The sequence below is a fragment of the Cuculus canorus genome, chromosome 4 (assembly GCF_017976375.1).
Source record: "Cuculus canorus isolate bCucCan1 chromosome 4, bCucCan1.pri, whole genome shotgun sequence".
Taxonomy (NCBI): Eukaryota; Metazoa; Chordata; class Aves; order Cuculiformes; family Cuculidae; genus Cuculus; species Cuculus canorus.
The window spans coordinates 17399137-17422921 of record NC_071404.1 but is presented as its reverse complement, the minus strand read 5'-3'; the positions used below and the strand labels follow the sequence as shown (position 1 = coordinate 17422921).

The 23785-nt window shown below is 39.5% G+C and overlaps 1 protein-coding gene across 2 annotated transcripts in view; it reads left to right on the top strand.

Moving 5' to 3' along the window:
* The first annotated feature begins 13942 nt into the window (after positions 1-13942).
* TAPT1 (transmembrane anterior posterior transformation 1) overlaps positions 13943-23785 on the top strand; it is a 48839-nt gene continuing 38996 nt past the window's right edge. The window contains exons 1-3 of one of the 2 annotated variants that reach the window (XM_054066499.1): positions 13943-14506; positions 19473-19603; positions 23597-23715. In XM_054066499.1, coding sequence (XP_053922474.1) covers positions 14011-14506; positions 19473-19603; positions 23597-23715 — 746 coding nt within the window. In that variant the 5' untranslated portion in view covers positions 13943-14010. The remainder of the gene's footprint in view (positions 14507-19472; positions 19604-23596; positions 23716-23785) is intronic. The other variant, XM_054066500.1, reaches the window with a different exon arrangement.

The window sequence follows — 23785 nt, the reverse complement described above, 5'->3', positions numbered from 1 at the left end:
TACTGGCTCTCATTCACTCATCTTCAAAAGAATCCTCAAAGCTAAGCTGTGGGAACAGCAGGATACAATGCTCTATAACATCTTCTTATTCAACCCTGAATTTCATCCCAAGATAAATGTCTGTTCCTTTATATTACAGCCAGGAAAGGGAACTCACAGGCTGGCTGTTATTTCATGTTGCTTTCCTATAGTGATTGAAAAAGCTAACTTGGTAACTTCTCTAAGAAGTTTTGAAAGACGGCTGCCTGGTGGATCTGTTTACCCACAAGCAGGAAGTGATTTATTGGATGCTTACAGATGTTTCCTTCTCAAAAATGTTCATGGCCAATTACTTCATTGTGTAACCATCCTATCCACAACAGTCAAGCTTGGGACTCCTCACAGATGTCTGCATTAGCACAAATACCGCCAAAATATTTTCTCTGCTCTTTCCTTGCTGTTGATTCAGTATGTACTAATAATGTAAGAACAGAGAATAAAACATCCTTACCATACTGTACAGGTTGCATTCAGGAGGCTTAATTTTCTAGCCATTATATGCCAGCAGGTCACATTTACAGTCACAAGATGGCAGCACAGAATAAAAGATTACTGATACACTGTATTTGCTGCATATGGGCATAAGGTAAATTCAATTTGATTCTATATTAAAAATATTGACTTTAGCAGTGTTAAAAACATTTTTACTTTTGGTGCTAAATTTATGAAGTATTTTCCAGAAGCACAGTCACCTTTCTATTTCACATTCTCCTACACATTTCCAGGCCTTTCTTTAAAAATCTGGTTATCTTTGGATTTTCTTCACAGTGAGTCTTTCAAAGAGAAACTGTACTTACAAGCAGACAAGTGCAAACAATTTGTACCCGCATCAGAATTGTAGCACAGTGTGATAATTCAGCTACTGGCAAGAACTCTTCACTGGCAACTATACAGATCTGATAGAAAGCCGCATTAAAAATAAAAATTACAGTGAAATGAAAGATACATTTTTAAAAATGAAGCGATGACTCACAAATACAAGCCTGGATGCATCAATAAGACAGTAGTGAACAGAGTTCTGATGTGAAGGTTCCTGAGGTCAACAGAGAGATAAGAAATGCCACAATTATAAAAGATATACCCTACCGTAGATGTGTGCAGCCCCTGCAGTACCCTGGCCACATCTAAATGTCTCCCACAGCTTGTCCTGTCTGCTCATTGTCCCCCCCCCACAGGCAGGAGGCCAGACCACCCAGAGGAGTTTTTTATCCTCCTCCAAATATTCATTCAATAGCACTTTGACACATCTCACATTGACCTTTGCAGATGGTGGGCAGACTCGGTTTGTCAATATGACCAGCTGCAAACAGGTAGTTGAGAAGCCTTTTGGTTTTACCGTGCAGTCATTCTTCGTTAGCTATGGCAAGACTCTAAAATGCAAATTGCATTTATTTGCTAATTGTTTCCACACTCCACAATGCTTTGCATTATTCCTAAAGATGTTAATTGGTTAATGTCAATATTGTTGTTATCATTATTATCATTATTGCAGGTATGCAAATTCAAAAGGTTACATCACTAATGTTACCAAAATATCCATATAATGTATACTCAAACTTAATGGAATTTCTTCATCAAAGAAGCAATGAGCCTTTGGATTTTTTTCTCCATCAAAATAGCAAAAATTCAGAGCTTGCAAATTAGGAAGGGATGAGTGGCTGGGTGAGAGACTTGGAAGCAACTGTCCCTTTCTAACTGCCAATGCAAAGAAAGTCACTGAGAGCACATGGAAGCAGAAGGCCATGTGAAGTCAGACACCTTGGTACGGCCTCCAATTTGGTCCCAGTTATGACAGCAGTGTGAGGTACACACCTGTGTTTGCCGATGAGCAAGACATGAATGATCTCTGTCAGCCTGAAGTCCTTTCATTCCATTTTTGCAACAGCTGCAAAAGGGGCAAAAGCAAAATACAGCAGAGGGGAAGGTGTGCCAGAGCTAGTCCTCGACTTAGCTCTTTCACAGGAGTGCCAAATGCAGAGGCAGCACACAGCCACTTTTTCTGTTGAAGTGGAGAATTCTTCTGCTGTCTCCTCAGTTACTGGTAACTGCTCACTGTGTGGTCCTTAGAAGACCTATCACACTGGAATTCCTAACATCTGTCCATGTTTTGGATAAACAGGTAAGCATTGCTGCAGCTGATGAGACCTCTACTGACTGTGATGCAGCATCCCATCTCCACCATCCTACCTTCTACCTCAATTGATTTCTTATGAGGAACAACAAGAATTCTTAAAAGCATACAGGCTGGAACAAAAAGTGGTTTAATAGGCAGATTTTTCTAACTCACATCAGTTAAAATTTGGTTCATGCCCAAAAGAATGAATATTAATCCTTACCACAGAACTGAATGGTTACTAATGCAATTTGAAATATGTCTTCATTTTCTGTTTGATGCTGCTGTGTAGTATAGCTATATGCTGTTAAAAGAATTTTTCTTTACCCGTATATTGACTGAATTTCAGTCGTGGAGACAATCCCTATGCTTTTCTGCCTTTTCTTTTTTTTTTTTTTTTTTAATTTTTATGCAGTTATTTCTGGCATCATTACACAATCATCAGGGAACAAAATGAATAATTCCTATCATATTTCTAAGTGTTTATTCAACACTGATATGAATTACCTTAGATACCACCATTGTCTTTAATTAGAATAGGAATTAGTGGTTCTTATGAATCTATTGTAGTGATTTAAATGATTCTATGAAAAATGCAAATATAAAATTTTCCCGTGGGGCCTATATATTTTAAATCCAAGCTCGCATTGATAAAAAAGATTAAAAACCACTACAATTTTCAAGAACTACTGAAAAACATTGTGCTTTGAGCAATTTTCATATTCCTGCACTTACCTTTTACATCACACCCATCTTGTACTGAGACAGAAAACCTCCTTACTTGTAAAAAGCACCTTGTCCTTTCCCTTTGTTACTTGTATGAACCAATAAAATACACATTTAATAGTAAATGTTTTGTTGCTTATCACAGCTATAGTCTTTATTGCCTTGTAGATTACTCATTTTTCATTCTTATCACTTGATCTTTTTATTATTATAATCTCCCATTTAGAGAGGAAAATTCTTGGAACAAAATCTGGTTGGAATTTATTTGTAGGGGAGATGCTACATAAACAACTGCAACAATCAAGCAAAGGAAATGCAGATGTAAACCAAAGTTACAGTATTTGCCTTCCTGTTATATTTCCTATTTGAGGATTTCAGAGATTAACAGATGTTGCTGAATCAAGAATCGCAGTCCTATGAAAAGGTGACATATGGAACAGTAACCTCATTTTACATCTAGGAAGAAAGTGCTATAGAAATAATGATTCCACTTCTGGAATACTAAAAAGAAACTAAAAAAAATGTAATCCGTTATGTTGTAATCATAAACTATTCTATTCCCCTTATGTTTTAAACGGTCATTTTTAAGTCTTCTGCCACAGAGAAATTCCTTTGCCCCTCTGGCTGGGAAGCAGGCATGCTTTTAATTTGCTCCAACTTAATGAGATGGCTTTTTACTGAAATAGTCTACTTTTTATTCTGTGCATTTCCTTTCTAGCTGGCTTCAAATGTTAACAAATTGATCCTTGGCAATGAAGCTTTCCACTATGTAATATCATTTCCTCATTGAACTAATTACTTCATTGTATCAGTTGCAATTTTGCTTTTAAAATAATTGGGGACTTACATATCCATGTTCTTTATGCAAATTAAAATTAATTGCTATACTTAGGAAATGGGAAAACTGCCTAAGTGTTAGAGCTGTTCCCAACCTGGAAAACCACTTTCCACAAGATAAATTCAGTTGTTAACCCACTTCTGAAGTTAAGTTACAATTTTTAAGCTTGTGCGTCTACAACAGCACCAACCCAGATCTAAAATTCTGAAAAAAGTTCGATCCTTTGAAAGATCCAACTGCTTCTAACCTAGTAAGACAGTGCTCACACTTTCTCAGTGCTGAATTTTATCTGCTCAACAACTTCCTTGAAAGCCCATAGAAATTGGATGTTGTGCACAGAAACAGCTGACTTGGGATCAGTCTGTTCTTTAACTTCCTATAACAGGCATCCTCTACCATCACAGTGTTTGAGTGGTCACTGCAAACAAATGGAATGGTGTTCCTCTCTGCCAGGAAACCAATTACTTTCCAAAATGAAACACTCAACTCCTAGCTGTGCCTTCAGGACAAGTGGACGCTGATCATGCAGCTGATTCAGCCATGCGTTGCACCCGCCCACTCATGCTGGGCCGGAGGTGTAAAGGCCAACAACATCATTCAGGCAAAGTTTTAAAAATTTTGAAAAGTTTAAAAATTTTGGACATGAGCCAAACATGGCTAAGGAGGTGAAAAAAAAGTCTGCCATGCAGACACACTATGAAAAAAAAGGGTGATTTGGCACAATGAGCTATCTCAACTCACAGCATCAGAAGCCAGAGACATGCCGTGAGTAGGAAAGAGTAAATCAGAAGACACAGCAGTTGTATGAACATTACTATCTTTTTTCTGCTAATTCTCAGGTACTGCTTTATTAGTCTTGCTTGTCGACATCATGGACTCCAATTTAAATCCATGCTTGTGCTCTGCAGACAAATCAGGACATATAATTTAACTATCTTACTGGAAATATTTCTATTAAACAGGGTGTGCTTTGTACACTACCATAGGTATGCTGCTTGCAATTAAGATGATACTTCTGCATTCATCCAAGGAGCAACACTCAAGACATTCAACTGTTCTTATTTTAATTCATAATTCTCCTGATTTCATTTCAAACAATCTCATTACAAACTTAAGGAAAGAGGATAATGATTGTTATGGATTGTGAAATATAGGAGTACTGGGAAGGAACTGAATCTGCCAGCTGGGAAGACACAAAGAGGGAATGAGTCATGTAACTTCCAGTCATTTGGAAAGGGATCATCCTGACTGGGCAGGGCTGAGATTATTAAAATTTATATATCAAACATTTATTCCTGGGTTGAATGAATAAATGATCTGCTAGTAGATCATAATGATCAAAATGATATGCTAGCAATGCCGTGCTAAAATTCTGTCAGCAATTACACTACAGGGATTTATAATTCAGAACTAAAATAGTGCATCCTGGTCACTAAAATAACTCCACAGTCAGACTTTGTCTCAAGTTATCATAACGAAGCAGCTGACTAATGCCCACAAAAATATCCGTATGCATGGGAATCATCTTTGTGCAAGCTGGTTAGGTAATTGCTTGTCTAGGGCTCTTTTTGCTTATAAGCATCTCTAAAGAATGTAGGGTACTTGGTTATGTTGAACAAATTTCTTTGTGCAGGTGTTCTGGACAAACACATAATCATCAGTGCATACCTGTGCAAAAGCCACTAGACTGTAAAGAAGAATAAATCCTTAAGGCTGAGCTAGGAGTTAATCTACTACTCCACAGCAAACTCCAGTAACAGAAATGCTGACAGTACTTTAAGCGTAGCAGTGTTAAAAGACACCATTTACATGACTTATTCGTAGTGTTTTCATAACATTTTCCAGCAAGGGATATATTTCATATTGTTTCAGCTAAATTGCTGGATTCTCTAACCAGCTGATGGTTTCCCCCATACATATGTTCAGATATTCAAAATGAGAACTCCATGGCTGACAGATGGTAACTCAGCTTTTACTCTCGATGTCCCTCCATGAATTCTGTCAACTCTTCATGCAGCTTTGGTACACAGAACTTCTTGTAAATTACTGGATCTCGCAACAATAATAATTTCAAAATGGAAAGGGAACACGTTTAGTTAATGCTCTTCTAGTGGATGAAAATGTAGGGCAGGTATGGGTATTTTGCAGAAATATCAAGCATTTTCAGTTTAAGTGCCTTTCTTTATGATCTGCCAGGGTTGTAAGAGCAATCCCAAGCATATTCCAGTACATCTTGTTACTCATCAAGGTAAAACATTCTTCCTGAAGTTCCAAATGATAAGTGGATTTGATTGGAGCCTGCCAAATGAAAATTGCCTGCTTCAAAATATAAAATTTGAGCAAAATATAAAACTTGACCAAAAAAAAAGGACAGAAAATTTTGAGTTCCAGTTGACAAAGTATTCTTGTCTCACTGACACTCTACTATAGAAGGCCTTTGGTGCACGACATAAGAAATCACTCCCTGGATGCTGTAACTGTGCCATCGATAGACACAATTTGATAAACTGATAGATAGCATTTGTCAATACATAAAAAATCTGCACACTAACATATAAAAGGTCATGTAGATTACATTTGCATTACTGGAATTAAATCAGTTAAACTAGATTCAAATATTGTTGTCACATTTGACAATTGGATTGTAAGAGTTAATAACAAGACCAATAACCAAAGCAAAAAAACAACCTTGAGGAATGACAGTTATTAAAAAATGTAGCATTGAGCCTGTGCCTGAGTGACTGGCTGATTTTACAACATTTTTAATATTAAAACAATACTTAGCTCCTAAAGTTCATCTTGGTTTAAGTATTCTGTTGCCACATATATGCATGTGTTTATACATATAAAAATAATGCCTGTTCATGAAGAGCATTTCTGCATAGGGCTTTTCACCTTCATTACATTGTGCACAGTGGGTTAGGTGATCTTTACCTATTACAGCATTGTTTAAATAGCAAATAACAAATTAAACAATAAAATCTTTCTTCTTTCAAACTTCAAATAATTTAAAACCAGTCCCAACCTCATGAAAACTGTATGAGTCCACTGAAGGTCATGACTTTATCTTGACTTACAATGACTAAAGGTTTAAGCAATACATTTCCTTTTCTATGTGTGCTGCAGTCCATGTTTTTCATGTGTGACTATAATTACAAAATGAGCCATGATTTTCAGAAACAGGAATCCAAATTAAGGGTTCCAGAACATCTTAACTGATTCAATTGGTTCTACAGGAAGCATAATATTTCTGAATAAAACATTTCTATTCCCTAAAATCAGAAAAGCACATACCTTTATGTTTAAGTTTAACACATCTGAATTCTCTACTGAGTAGAGGTGCTTTCCAGAAGTGAGAGACTTAGTTCCTATCTAGAGATCTCACAATCTAATTTTAGGCACAAAGCTTGTATGATGTATATATCTGCATACTTTATCATAATAGAAATGCTCTTGCTGAGCTGAGATTTTTCAGCTTATTAAAATCAATGGGACTGTTTATAGCAACTCTAATTGATAATGATTCTTGTAACAGAGATCTCCATCTCCACTTAGGTTTGGCATGACTGAAATCTCACACTGTAAATTCAGAAAGAAAATCTAGGCCACTCCAAATTTGGGACTTCACCTCTGCTCCCTGGACCTGAAAAATACAAAGAAATGCTAGACTGAAAACTAATACACTAGGAAATCAATTTTTAGATGCAACTTATTTTTTGACACCTAAACAAAACACCAACCACCTTCTGTCTGATACTGGGAAATTCATTCTTAGGTACAGAAAACATGTTTAGGTCTGAGACTCTCTTCCCCATGTGCTCTTCTCTTCCCAGTTCATGCCTTTTGGAGCTTCATAACCATTTTTCCAATTCCATTTTCTCCACTGATTTCTTCCCACCTATTCCCCTCATGCCTGATGTCTGCCTCAGCTTTCCTGAGGATGGTGTCAAAGGCAACTGCACTCTTATTTTATAACACTTAAAATAATCTTGTTGTGTATAGAGCCATCTTTATAAATATTCTGTAGCATAGCTTCAGATATGTAACAAAAGAGGAAGGAAGAGATTATAAAACTGTTCTTCCAGCACTTTAGGATGAAGACTGTGATACAGTAACTTGGAATCAAAGACATTCCTGCTCCTTTACTTTCAGATATGTGAACCTTAAGGGGAAATGCCCCATGTAGCACTGAGATCAGTGATGCTGACTTTGAAAAGATAATTTTCTGCTTTTCTTACACATTAGGTGTCAGAGGCTCAGGTATCTGCACTCCAATATAGACCACAGTTTAAGTAGTAGTTATGGTATTTTGCTCAAGATATAAATCCTGAAGAGATCTTGACACTGAGAAATGGAGATCAGACCATGGCTAGGAAAAAACTGACACTGATGGTCACGGACAAAATATTGCATTGATAAAAACATTCAGGATATCTGACAGGGGAAAAGCTATAAAAAAATTACACTAGGGAACTCCCAGAAGTCTTAACAAAAATCACAGAATATTATGAAATTTATTTTTAAGATAAGTTGAGCATTTTTAAAATAAATTGTAATATTGAACAAACTCTACCTCGGCCCTTCCGGCTTCCTTGGACTATGGCCCCAGGATAAGATGCCACATAAAATTATCTCAAAAGAATAATTTCTTCCAAAAATTCAAAGATGGCAGATGTGGAAATCGATGTTGTCTCTAGAAAACACCAGTGATTTTAACCGTGCAGCAGCCCCTGTGCTGTGTAATACAGTATCCAAAGCAAACAAATAATGGAAATGTACCAGTGAGATGTCAAACCTGACTTTCAGGTACTGTAGTATTGCATAACATGATTTGTACTTGCATTATTCAAGGAGATGCTGATGTTGAATAATGCCTTGAGCTTACCTAGGAGTTAACCTAACCTTTAGAGAGCCTACAACTCAGGAAAAAATATGGTAAACTCTAGCATTTTAAATATTATACCGAGATAAGAAAAGAAATTATTAAGTGAAACACGTAGGGTGCTAGTGTCTATACAATAATATCTATACTGATTATACAATAATTTCTTATACTGATTGTTTTTCATATATCAAGATAATCCCATGCAACAATTCATGTACTGCTTAGATGTTGAACATAAAATGGAGGAAAGAATCTTTACATGATTTTTCTCCTGTGGGCGTAACAGATATTTTTAACTTCAGCTACCAAACAGAACTGACTGAGATAGAATTAGATTATACTTCCAACCAATACTTTTTTACCTTGCAAATATGTGACAGCTGTGATTCTGAAAGGTTTAGAACTAAGTTTGTTAATATCAGTTGTTGCTAAGATATAGATTGCCTTTAGTGGAAGAATGAATATGCACCCACATACTAACTGAATCGATGAACTAAAAGTCACAAACCTGACACAAAATAACTTGTTTATATTACAAAAGAGCCTGAAAATATTTTATTGCAGAAAAAAAAATCAGCATTATTGCATTTCGAATTCATCATCAGTTTTGTTGACTTACCCCCCCAAGAAGGTATACTCAGTAATGACATTCTTAAAAATGAAGAATGATTGAAAATCACATTGAAAACTATAACGCAATATAATTCTTGCAGGAGACTCAAGAAATTAAACCATTAAACCATAACATTTTATTATCTAGGCTTTTTTTAATAATACTGCAAAGTCTAAAGAAGTTTGAGCCTCAGTAACAGAAAGCTTAGAATGTTAGATACCAGATGTTTTAATATAGTTATGAGTATTGTAGTTAGTCATAACTGTTCCACACAGCTATGAGTATTGCATTGTTATTATCATCATTTTAACCCTGCCTCTTCTTTATTGCCAGTTAATACATTCTCCAGTTTCACTTATCTCTGCTTGGTTTCCACACTTCTCTCTATTCTTCTTTCATATTTCCTAACCTATGCCCATAGTTTACTCCTCACGTAAGACACAATTTTTTTTGACAGATTTTTTCCCAAGTCTGTATCGCTCTTTAAAAAGACCTTACTTGACCTCTTTTTAGCACACTTCATGACAGACCATCTATGTTAAGAGGGGATATCTGAGTTGGTGGGGAGAAATGACATAGATGGTAAGGTCTGAAAAGACAATAATGTCCAGCCAGCAAAAAGCACTACAAAAAATGATTATTGATTTTCTGAATCTTCTTAATTGCGTTATGTTAGGTCCTGTGGGGGAAAAAAAAAGATCCATTATAAAAAAAGGAGGAGTTTTAGACAATGTAAAAATGTTCTTTACAGAAAGACTATCCTCACTAGAAGACAATAGTTGCAGCAAATAAGTACTTGGGGATTAAAGCACAACTTAACTGGACACTATAAAAGTTTTAACACTTGACGGTGCTAGGATAAATTTTCCTGATACCAATTTAGCAAAAAACCCTCTGTGATGACTATGTGTAAGATACATTACAGGGAGATAAACATTACTCTACTATACATATGGAAAATTTAAGGCAAAACCAATGAAGTAGCTTGCGCAAAGCCACAAATATCAGCAGTCATGATATTTCTAATAAAATTCAAGTAATTCTTAATTCCCAGTCTGTATTCACTGCATGACTATCCTAATGGGTTTTGCCATTGTATGAATGAAACTGCTTTTACTCTTCAGAGACATTCATTACTTTGAAACAACCCTACTTTTTTCCCCAACCTGCTAATTATCTCCTGGGAAAAAAGTAAAACTCCAGCTACAGGAACACAGACAGGGCTGTATCTTGTTCTAAGAAAATCGCTTCAGGAAAAAGATTGGCAAACGGTTATGAAACTGCAGAGTGGCTTCTGACCCGCTGCAGAGTCACTCCATAGCATGTCTCATAGCAGATAAGCTATGGAAAGCAACAAAATACAGCTTCTCTTGCCCAAACAGCAGATGGTCCCAGATAACTCCCAACAGCAGATATCGTAATGAACCACTAGTTCCTACATCAATACTGCTAACATTTTTTTCTCTAAAGAACTTTTCTCCTCTTATTTGGCTAGTTCAAGGACTTAAATACTTTAAAACTGGATTTTGCCTAAGTTGGGTTGAGCTTCTAGAAGTGGTCACCATGCCAAAACATCACATATAATAGCTCAAATACACCCACCTTCATATGTGGCAAAGAACACATTAAAATTCTGGTCAGTGATGGGTTACAAATTGGATGCAATTTGGATGCACAGAAAAAAACATACAGAAAGATCTATGGATAAAACCTTGAGGATAGCTGCTCAATATTTTTGAGCTTTTAAGGCATTAAAAATGTGATTGAATTCTTAACTGAATCGTATTGCAGCCATACTATTGTTGTGCCTTCAGCTGAACAAATTCAAGCAGAAAACTGGAAGATCTTGTAAATGAGGCAAGGTTATCTTAAGTCTACCCTGGAATATAAAATGTATATGTTGTCACAACTGGTGCCAGTAATTCATTAGGTAGCTTCTCAGTGGGCTTGAAGGAAGAACATAGCTGGCTGTTAGAAGATACTTGATGCTGTAAATGCCTTTGTTTAGACTGGTAGCAACCTGTGCAAATTTTTTTGTCCTCAAAGACCATGCAATGCATCTTATGGATGGATATATAGCTTTTGTACACAGTTGGAAGCAGAGAGGCAGAATACCTCTCAAGGGGTTGCATGGACTGCAACAGTACTCCAGCCAAGGGATTTTTTCAGCTCTTTTTGGAGCTCTTTGTTCTGCATCCTATTTTTCCAGCTACTTTTTACACCCTCTGAGTAAAGACAGGAGAAGAAAGCCTAAACTGGCAATGTGTAGTAGCTATCACTGTTAGTATAAGAGTACCATACTTTCCGTCTGATACTCTTATTACACAGTATATGAGTGCCTGTAAAAGCACTCCACTGCTTGAAAATATCAATACTTGGATTAAACCTACCGGATTTTAGGCATTTAAAACCACCATTGGCAATGGAAATGGGCACCTCTAGTCTATCCAATGCCTGAAATGTTCTTTTGAGTCAACTGTGCAATTAATTTAAGAGTTATAAAGGAAGACTACTATGACCTTCCAAAGAAAGAATAAAGTACTCTTTGTTTTCCCAGGACAAGTGGCTAAATACTAAGCAAACTGAATGTGGCATTTGAATGCATGATAACATGAGAACTGAATGTAAAGGAGAACTTGTACTTGAAATTCAGGCCAGGTATTTTCTCCTTGTTCCCAGGTGAATTCCTCCTGAAAACAAGTGCTTCACTGTTACCTTGAGCTCCCTGCTTCTTATGTTCATGCTTACTCTTGTATAAATTATAAGCACGTTCAGAGAGGAACAATTATTTTTCATTAGTACAGACTCTGACAAGCCTGATTACTTTCAGTATCACACTGCCAGTAACTAATAGCATTTCCAGCCTCAGCACTTCACGAACCACAAGATTTCAGATCCTGGCCTGGCTTGCTGACCTTGGTGGGCTCCTCCACCACTGATGCCTGCCCTCCCGTTCCATGCAGGTTGTTTGGAGCTCTGTGTGAGCCAGGTGGCTACAACAGCACCACCCATTCCATCAGGTCCAGAGGAGGGCTATGAATATAATCAGAGGAATGAGGCACCTGTGCTGTGAGGACAGGCTGAGAGAGTTGGGGTTGTTCAGCCTGCAGAAGGCTCCAGTGAGACCTTACAGTGACCTTCCAGTTCATGACACGGGCATAAAAGAAGGCTGTGTAGGGATTTTTTACAAGGGCATGTAGTGATAGGATGATGGGCAATGGCTTTAAATTACAGAGGGGAAAATTAGATATTAGGAAGATATTTTTCACAATGAGGGTAGTGAGGCACTGCAACTGGTTGCCCAGGGCAGTTGTGAATGGCCCCTCTCTGGAAGTGTTCAAGGCCAGGTTGGATGGGGCTCTGAACAGCCTGATCTCGTGGAAGGTGTCTCTGCTCATAGCAGGGGGGATTGGAACTGGATGATCATTAAGGTCCCTTCCAATCCAAACCACTCTATGATTCTATTAATCTATGATCCTATGATTCTATGTTCTTGCTCACAGCAAGAACTTTAATCCACAGTTTCCATCTTCTTGGTCAGTTTAGGATAAAAAGCCCCTTCCAACCGAAACCATTCTATGATTCTATGATCCTGTCCTTCATGCAGGTGGGCTCAGCACCAGTCATTCCTTCTAGAGTCCTCTTACGGGAAGAGCTGTGCAAACCCGGGGAGCGGAGGTCTGTGCCCTGAGGTGCCTGGTCTGGTCCAACGTGTGCCCTGCAATTCACTGAAATGCTGTTAGCTTTAGAGTTAATAATTCACCTTTTGCTTTCCATTGCCCAACAAGGTCTTTATCTGCACGGCACGGGGTAGATTAATCACGTTCTATGCCACTGCTTTGAGCTGCTGGCCCCCAGCCCTTGTGGCAGGTGAAACCATGACTATTATAGACATTTCCTACAATAACAGCTGGGGCCCACTAGATCTCTCCCCTCTGACCAAAGGCTCTGCACCCAGTACTGTCTATAAAGCCAGAGTAAGATCACAGAATCATAGAACAGTTTTGGTTGGAAGGGACCTTAAAGATCATCTACTTCCAACCCCCCCTTTCAGGGGCAGGGACATCCCACTAGATCAGGCTGCCCAAGGCCCCATCCAGCCTGGCCTTGAACACCTCCAGGGATGGGGCAGCCACAACTTCCCTTGGCAACCTGTTCCAGTGTCTCACCAATCTCATGGTGAATAAATTCTTCCTTATTTATAGTCTAAATCTGCCCCTCTCCACTTTATAGCCATTTCCCCTCATCCCATCACCACAATCCTTTATAAAAAGTCCCTCCCTGGTATTCTTATAGCTTCTTCATGTACTGGAAGGTCACTGTAAGAGCTCCTTGGAGCCTTCTCTTCCCCAGGATGAACAAACCTAACTCCCTCAGCACCTCGTATGAGAGGTGCTCCAGCCCTCCAATCATCTTTGTAGCCCTCCTCTGGACCCATTCCGACAGCTCCATAGGCTTCTTATGTTGAGGATTCCAGAACTGGACACACTACTCCAGACGAGGTCTCACAAGAGAGGAATAGAGCGGCAGAATCCCCTCCCTTGCCCTGCTGGCCACGCTTCCTTTGATGCAGCCCAGGGCACAGTTGGCCTTCTGGGCTGTGAGCACACATTGCCAGCTCATGTCGAGCTTCTCATCTACCAGCACCCCCAAGGCCTTTTCCGCAGGGCTGCTCCCAAGCACATCACCCCCAGCCTGTACTGAAACTGCGGACTGCCCCGACCCAGGTGAAGGACCTTGCACTTGGCCTTGCGGAACCTCAGACACACTTCTCCAATCTGTTCAGGTCCCTCTGGATGACATCCCGTCCTTCTGATGCGACACCTGCACCGCTCAGCTTGGCGTCTGCAAACAAACACTCGATCTCGCTGTCTGTATCACTGACGAAGCTACTGAACGGCACGGGCCGGGCAGCGGCAGGCACTGGCGCTGCAGGGGTTAACCCCGGGGCGCCGGCTCCTCCCTGGCCCCGCCCCTCGCGGCGGGCGCTGCGGCCGCGGGCGCGCGGGCGGCCCCAGTGTCGCGCGGTGATGAGTCACCGGCAGGGGCGCGGCGCGGCGCGCGGCGCGGCGGAGCGAGCGGCCAACATGGCGGACGCCGCTGCCGCCTCAGCCAGGGACGGGCAGCGCGGCGCCGAGCAGCAGGACGGCGGCGGCCGCGCGGAGCCGAAAACGCTGTGGGGGAACAGCGAGCCCTGGCCGCCTGCCGCCGGCGCCGCGGGGCAGTCCTCAACGGAGACGCTGGGCTTCTACGAGAGCGACCGGAGCGGGAGGAAGGAGCGGAGCCTCTCGGGTGAGGGCGGCGGCGGGGCGGACCCGGGGCGGCGGCGGCCGGGGCGAGGCTGGGGGCTCCGGGGTCAACCCGACCCTCACCGCCCGAACCGGCCCCGCTTGGCGCTTAGAAAGTGGCCGTGGGTGCCTGTCTCGCTCCGTGCCGCCTCGGGGCGGGGGTAAACCACGCGGGCTTCGGCCCTGGAGGCGCGGCGAGACGGAGACGGGGTTGTTGGGCTGCGTGCCTGCGGAGGAGGGACTGCGAAACAGGTGGCTGCAGGAGCACTGTCCCATGGGGCCGGAGGAGGCTGCGGAGGTGATCTGGGGAATGGAGCTGGGAGGACAGGGCGGGAGAGTTCACCCTGGAGAAGAGAAGGTGCCACGGAGACCTCACAGCAGCCTCCCGGCACCTGAAGAGACTGCGGGAAAGCTGGGGAGGGACTGTTTGCAAGGGCGTGTGGTGATGGGATGAGGGAGAATGGGTTTAAATTGGAAGGGGGAAGATTTAGACTAGGCTTTAGAAAGAAATTTTTCACGATGAAGGTGATGAGGCACTGGAACAGGTTGCCTAGGGAAGTTTGGAGCTCTGTGCTAGCCAGGTGGCTACAACAGCACCCATTCCATCATGTCCGGAGGAGGGCTACAAATATGATCAGCGGAACGGAGCACTTGTGCTGTGAGAACAGGCTGAGAGAGTTGGGGTTGTTCAGTCTGGAGAAGAGAAGGCTCTGAGGAGACCTTATAGCAATCTTCCAGTACATGAAGTGGGCGTGCAAGAAAGCTGGGTAGGGACTTTTTAAAAGGGCATATAGTGATAGGATGAGAGGGAATGGCTATAAATTACAGAGGGGAAGATTTAGATTAGACACTAGGAAGATATTTTTCACAATGAGGGTGGTGAGGCGCTGGAACAGGTTGCCCAGGGAAGTTGTGAATGCCCCATCCTTGGAGGTGTTGAAGGCCAGCTTGGGGTGACTGACAGGAGTCGAGTGGTTCAGAGCTGGATGCTGTCTGAGCCCACTGGCTGGGATAGCCGTGGGCTCACCTTGCCTTTTTGCTGAAGTGCGAGAAGTGCTTCATCGTCTTAAAGTGTCATATTATGTACATATAGCTATGAGTCCAATAGTCTTTGCTTCTACCACTGGAAATAATGGTGCTGTTGAAGCCTTGAAGTTGTATGCAGATTATCAGACATCTTCTAAACTAAATATAGGTCACTGAGGATTTTATAGAGAAAAGTAAGGGAAAATGTTATGGCCCTTGCTATCAACCTACAGCTGTGTTTACAATTAGAATTGAGCTGGTTATTTGGGCTGGTTATTACCTGCTTAGCGTGCTAGGGTTGATTTAATGTTGGTAAGGATTGTAAAGAACTTTATTAGCACCTTGTTCTTAATCGAGTAGCTTGTTGAAAATCTGGAAGGTGCTCAAAGTGATATTCACATTTCCAGGCTTTCTGCCTCAGAGTTGGCTTGAATGTGATACTGCAGATCTTAACAAATTCAAAAAAACCCCATTAATATAACCACAAATTAGAGTTTAACTTAATCTGCCGGCAATTCGGTTGTTTCCTTCTGAGTTTGACAGGTGCTATGTCTGTTTCTGAGAGGTATTATGTCATAGGATATCTAGCATCACTGACTGCAGTTCTGTAGTATTGATGAAGCTGATGTAATTTCAATAGTTGTAAGGGATTAGCTTGATTGCAGTGTTGTGAATTGCTTTCTGGTGAAAAAAAAAAAGTAGTCTAAATACATACTGTTGTGCTTGACAGACAACTGAACAAATAACTTCATAAAAAATACGGAAATTTTTCTTGGGTGGGTGGGCGGGCCAGAATTCCTAACCCTTGCAGCAAGTGATTTTAAATTTCAGAATAGTTAAAAATTATTTGTGGTCTCTGATCCTTCAGGAAGAAACTTTAGAATAGGATTCTTGATAAAGCAACTAAAAAGTCTAACTCCTCTAACAGTACTTGTATGTTGTGTAGTACATTGATGTGGGTTCAAGATGGTAAAACAGGACCAATACTGTACAAAGATGTTTAGAAGAGAAGGAAATAATTTAAAAAAAAAACCCTATACTGTTTTAGTCTAGATAGATTTATTTGAGCATTTATGGAAGAGGTGTGTATTTAGGATTGATGAGAGTGAAGTGAGTGCCTGAAAATATGGCATTTAGGATTAAAGTTATGGTCATATAACAATAGAAATTCATTGAGGCACAGCACATTTTGCATTTGCATGAATGTTTCCTCTCTGTTTCTGGTTAATGGTTATCCTTTGTGTAGCTATGTGTTGAAATATAACGTAGGTAATCATCTTTTTGTCTTTAAGGACTTGGAGGCTTTTTGTATTTTGAAGATGCTTGTGCTTTTCTCTCCTGAGGTGTGGAGAGAAATGTGAATACTTGGAGCATTAAGAGTATGCTGTCTGAACAGTTCAAGCTTAGACCACAGTCTAAATGATTGCAAAGGAGGGAAATTTGAAGTAGGGAAGGAGTTTGAAGTAGGAATTAGTGTGTCTACTTATTTTTAAAAGAAAATGGTTCGATAGCAGAATTAAGTTGTTTTTCAGATGATTTATTACTTTGTCCTGCCTTGGTGTCTCATCCTGTTCTTTTGCTTACTGTGTTTTTCCTGCAGGGTGAGCAACTGATCTGTTTCACAGCTGGCACAGAAGTAGGGTGGCAGTTAAGTGCTCAGGAAGGAGGTGGCTGAGTGACTGCATGCTTCAATGCATCCCCTGTCACTGGAGAGATTGTTTTGCAGTTGCAGTCTGGAACTTGTGTATTGATCAGCCTTGGTCATGGGGACCAATTGTCTCTTAGTACCTAGGGCATAAAAGTGTAGCCAGGGGGAGGCAACTTAAAATAGTTTATTTTTCAACAGTAGGCCCCTGAACCAGTTTGTGTGAGGTAAGGGGGAGTGGGAACAAATAGCTCTTTAGTTAGAATCATAGAATATCAAAAGTTAGAAAGGGCCTATAAGGGCCCCCTACCTTACTCCGTGATGGTTTCCCATATGCATGTATTTACTTAGCAGGAAGCTCCATTTTTTTTTAACATACTTTAAGTTTGTGAAGGTCGGTTGTCTGAGGTAGAAGAAAATACACCCAGACACTTAACAGAGTAGTTAATTTTTGTGTTTATTTGTAAGGTTATCTCTTTTTTACTTGTAACTTTTTAAACAAGAAAGAATAGGGGGGATAAAAAACATAGAAGCTGTAAGTGTTACAAATGAAGACTCCAGAAAACGAGTTTGCAAGAGATCTGAGCAATGATTTAGTGGTATGAACTTCTGCCCTAGTTCACTGGAATGAACTTCGATTGAAACTTTACATGTCAATATTAGTTTTTTACTACTCATTAAATTACATGTTCTTTTTGTTTCTTTTGAAATAAATACCTGCTTTGGCCTGCTTACTAGAAGTGGATCAGTAATATATAAATCATCAGAATAGGTCTCCAAACAAGCTTGTACAGGGTAAAATTGTTCAGTTCAAATAGGTGATAACACACCATGATTTAAATTGCTTATTAACAATGACCGTCAGTCAGTGAATTGTATAGCTGTGATCAGTATCAGCTACATACACATACGACACATACACAGAATGTAAAGACACAACCACACTTCCAAACCCCTGTTTGTAATCCCCACAAGTTCTGTGCCTCCGAACAAGGCAGTGTAGGTCATAAGCACACCCTGCTGCTTCTGCTTCTTCTGTTTGAGCTGATTCCTTATTTGCTTTAAAACTCTTACAATTTTCTGGCGATGTTTCCAGTTAATGGTTGTCATCATCTTCAATATGATGAATATTGAGAAGCCACTATCTCAGCCAGTTTTTGTTGAACTCTTCACATATAACATTTAAAGATGCACTCCTCTCTTAACAGCTGTTATCTAGACTGTTTTACTAAGAGTTTTGTGCGGCCTCTTCCTCCCTGCAAAAATGTAGAACATTGTACTATGCAAGATGCACACACCCCTGCGCCCCAGTAGTCGCTAAGACTTTGTCCAAAATCTGAGTTACTGTTTGTGAGCATGTTTCTTGTATCATGATAGGTGCCCTGTAGCTTTTCAGCTATCTGTTCTTGACAAGTAATTTCTGTCTTTTGGGTGTTAGCTGGACACTGAAAGTTCCTGTTTTTAAATTCTGATAATAACCAGGCATGTTGAACTGTGTTCTGTCACTTCTGAAGTGTTACCGGGCAGTGGTAATGTCAGACCTTGTCAGTGAGTGTTGAAGCTTAAGCTCAACTTTCTCATGCTGACAGCCTGAATTTTCATAATTATGGTTACATATTTTATTTCCTTTTGCACAAAGTATTTTTTTAGAAGCCATGTAACTTCACTTAACATAGGTCAGCAGCCTTTGGCGTATTTACCTGTAGTCATTAAAAATACAGGAGACCTGTATGTGCTTGATGGCTTTTTGAGATTGAAAGACCTCAGTCTGATCATGAAATAAATGATCAGCATGCTTGTACTGTTTGTGCATTGAATCACTTGGATCACGTATCATGAACATTTGATCTTACAGAAGGTTGTTCTTTAAAATAAAGAACAAGTTGCTAGCGTTGCTGAGAGGAAAACAGCTTTAAGTCTAAAATAGAGCTTAGTGAATTTATTTAGGAGGACTGTCAGTACCTTAAGGATTAGATCCACTCAGCATATTGCATTCAGTGTAGCTGCTTTGAGTAGTAATGTTTTTGAGATGTGGGATATCTGATGAAAATGATTGAGTGGGAAAAGTAGCTTGTTGCATTCATTGAGAGGCAGCAGCAGAATGGGAGAGCATAGGACTTGCTTCTCAGACAGCTCCTTCCATACCAAGTAATTTGATGTTCTGGTTACAATCAGAAACCTTCTGGGTTAGATGTGATGTAGATTAAACATGTAGTAAGTAACAAAAGAATAGTAGTCTTCTACGTCTTTGGAGGTCATGCCTGAAATGTGTTCTGTTGATCTGTGTTCCTGAATGTAGATCTTTCATTGCTGAGATTTATCAGTGCTGAGCTAACAAGAGGTTACTTCCTTGAACACAATGAAGCAAAATACACAGAGCGGAGAGAGAGAGTATACACGTGCATGCGGATACCAAAAGAACTGGAAAAGGTAAAGTGTTAAGATTTGTTTTAATTTAGAGATTAAATCTGTTGCACTGAATTATTTAAAAGAACATTTATTTTTTCAAACATTTTTTGCTACTAAAAAAGATTTAAACATCAATAGTAATTAATTTTCAGCGTTAGTAACTTAAATGTTTCTGTTTCAGGTTATTTTTGCTGCTGTTTGCTGGCAGCTTGTGTCCACTTGTTGATGTCAGTAACAGAGAGGGACATTTGACTAACTTTCTAGTCCAGGTGACAAATTAATTCAAACATAGGGATGTCACTGCTCTTTAAAGGAATAGTCAAGCAAAAGAAAACTTTGCTTGACTTTTGCAGCAAAATGTGATTTTAAACTTTTTAAAGAAGATCTTCCCAGTCTAAACTGTTTTGAGTGTGAGAAGGTTTCAGTCCTTTAAAAATACTGTGATGGATCAGTTTCTGTCTAAGGTTTTTGACTTAATTTTCATGGCCTTTTATTTTGCTTCTTGCTACTAATTACCATATCTTCCTCTTATATCAAATTGCTATAGTCCTTCCTGAGGTATTCCTGCCACCTTCTTTATGTCAGCTTAGATATAATTCTGGCCCTGCTACAGTGTAGTAACATTTAAAGTTATATTACAAAAAGTATTGAAGCTTCTAGGGATGGAGTTACGTGATAGGGCTGAATCAATTTAACTTATAATTAAGGAAGGGTCTTGTTTCACTGTTCCTCCCACTTCAGTTCCTGCCCTATATGTTGCCTGTTTTGCATGAGCTGTGGTGTTTGTTGGACCATTCTGAGAGTTAAATTGGCTCATAATTCGGCAGTGCTTTGCTTTTTCTTGCTCTTGTTATTTTTCTAGGACAGTGAGCTGAATTGCTCAGCCAATGCTCTTGAGAATCCAGAGCCTACACAAAGGCAGAAGGGGAACTCTTATATCTTGAAGTAAGGGCAGAAGAAGATGAAAGTGCAGTGGAGGGAGAGAGGCCGAAGTAGGATTCGCTTTTGTTAGCAGTAGTCAGGTTGCCCCTTCAATGTCATTAAATTAATCCTTGGACCATGATGAGACCTAGTTTAAAAAATATAAATTCCTAATCAGTTTCTGCAGAAAATCAAAGAATGAATGAGATTGAGATGGGCCTCTGGAGATGATGTAGTCCAAAGCCTTTCTTAAAGCTGTGTCAACCTACGACAGGTTGCTGAGGACAACGCCGTTTGGGGCGTTGACTGTCTCCAGGAATGTGCCTTCACATCCTCACTGTTTACCTGTTCCAGTTTACAGTAGAATATTCCAGTTATGGTAGGGGCTCAGTTGAACAATATAGCAGTTCTACATGATTTCTATTATAATTATGTAGACTATTATGTGCCATCTCCAAGCCACAGAAAATGTTCTGAAGGACTATTGGCATAGATTTCCAGTAAAACCTTTGGTATGTTAAGACAAACTGAAGTCTTTTATAAATAAGATTCATGCTGTTAAGTGGTGAAATTGATATTTTTTGCATGATAAATCAAACTTCAGTATATATATTGAATATGAAAGAATATGAAACTGAGTCATAAGCAAATAGATTTGAAAGTGATAGTTACAGAGAGATTATGAAATAACTTTGTTAATTCTTCACATGGTCCAAGTCCAGGCTAGTATACATACTAGCTATGTCAAATTGAGTCATGCTTGTTGAAATATTTGTAAAAGTATGCTTATGAGCACCTAGATAGCAAGGTAAATAGTTTACAGATCATCACCTATTGATCACCTATTGTGGGAATCACTTGACTGGGATTCGGAAGTCTGCTTAATTGAGATAAAGCATGTGAGACACCAGGAGAGTAAGGGAGAATTTTCCTTTATAGGTTGCATTGTTTACTACGTAAGAGTACAGATACTGACTGGAAATGAAAATCATAATCAGGATAAACTGGAGTAAATTTATCAAAGACTAATCTCAGGATATTCTTTAACATGCACTTACTACATACACAACTTCAGAGTGGAGTGTTATGTTAAAAGGCTAGTATTTCCTGTTGTTCTGAATACAACTGTTTTTATGTAGAGAAGCTAGGTAATTTGTAATATAAATGCTCTTCCCAGTGCAGTTTCAGTGGAAGCCTTTCATTGTAGTTGATTATTTAACTAAATGAAAAGGTGGTCCCTTTTCCTGCTGTCTTAAGGGAACACTTTTCATTTGATCTCAAAATTGAACTTCATGCTCTTTTGCTAAAATATGGTTACGATGACAGAAGAGCTTTTTAAGTTTTTCTGTTAGCTGCTCAGTGTTTGGAATGTAGCAGCAAAAATAATGTTTACTGAAATGAATGGAAAGTTCAGTGCTTATTATATTTCAAGGGGTCCATATAAGTGTGCAAGTGCAGTGTGCCAAGAAATAGGAAAACTATGATGTTGAACAATAATTGCAAATATTAACGTGATCTTCTAATGTGTGAAAAATTGGTTACACTCAGGCAGAGAAAAGTCTGTCTAAATTTGAAAGAAAATGCAGAGTGTTGTCTAGATTTGAGATGTGCTCAATACAGGGGCAGGGCAACAGGCTGTCTTTGTTTTGCATGTTCAGCTCCAGTCATCCTCAGTGCTTGGATATTCAGCACCTAGTTTGAAAGGTGCCTAAGAAATAGGTAACTTAATGACATATTAAAATGCAGTGCATAGATTCGTCCGTGATTTGTAAACACCACTCTTGATAACTTTGAGCGATAACTTAGTTGAAATTTTAGGAAGTGGTACTGGAGCTGAATGAGTGAATGTCAGGGAGAAGACATGAATGTTATGATGCTGTTGAAGTGTAGACTGCAGAATTGTTAGAAATAGTGCTATCATCCGAGCTGCTGCTTTTCCTTATAACAATGCTCATATGCCTGAATCGGGCATCATGAGGAGTAAGGATGAAAAAAAGCTACTTAGTGGTGATATTTGCTCATGAGGCATTGAACTGACTGTCACGCAAGTTGACAAAAGAAGATATTTTGAGAGGCAAAGAACTTCTGAGAGATAAGTAATTTACCTATGCTTTGGTTTAAATTTCTCTGCAGAACCAGAGTCTTCCTTTCCTGTCAGCAATATGTACAGCTTTCACTTGTAAATGCAGATCTGGCACAGGTATATAGGCCTGCTTAGATGTCGCGAGTCTTAATTGTGTAGCCAGTTAAGCTTGCCCTTTTTTGTGTGTTTTTCATTGCAGGAAAAAAGACTAGCTTCTGGTCAGACAGAAGCATGAAAGCATATGCCTCGAGTCCCATTCAGTTAAATATTAGATACATTCAAAGAGCAGATGAAGAAGGAACGTCATGTAGGGAGAATCTGGTATAGAAGAACTTTCAATTGCAGTATTCAGGTCTAGTTTGATTATCAAAGGGTTGCTTGGCTTGTGGCTACAGTGAAATGGCTTTAACTGTTTCTGTAAATTAAGGATAAAGGATTTAAACTGACGTGGGTTGGAAGTTTACCTCTTCGTATTTTGTATTCTTCATTGTGTGAAATATTCGTTGAAGAACTACCACAGCTATAACTAGCTATGCAATAGAAAATTAACAAAGTAAAAAGATTTTCCTGGGGGAAAAAGTATATTGAAAAGGAAATGGAAAGAAAATGGCTGAGGACATATGCACACAGCTCTACATTTCTTTTCCTGAAGTTAATGTTTTTAGCTTCTGTAACCTTGGAGAAAAATCACCATTGGAAAATGAGCTACAGTTATATCCAAGTGCAATTCGTCCCTTCAGTAAAGACTGAGTTTGGTGAGCCATGGAAATTGTACAAAAAAAGCCTTTGCGGCTTGGACCTTGTGATGCAGAATTTTTCTTGAATAATCTTTCAAGTGCTCAGAATGTTATTTTCCTTATGTTTCCTTACATACTTGAACAAATGAGAGTATAGTGCATATTTGGTTAATTAGTCTTATGTAAATGTATTTTTTGTAATATAATTATCTATAAACTTTTGGTAACTCCTTATAAACTACTAACGTACTTCTGTTTTATTTATTTATTTAGTTGATGTTTTTTGGAATCTTTTTGTGCCTGGATGCTTTTCTGTATGTATTCACCCTGCTTCCTTTGAGAGTTTTTCTGGCAATGTTCCGGTTCATCACTTTGCCTTGCTATGGCTTACGGTAAGTTGATTGAAGAGAAAGGTGTTGATACCTTGATAATGTTTCTCTGTTATGCATTGCTTATTTTTTA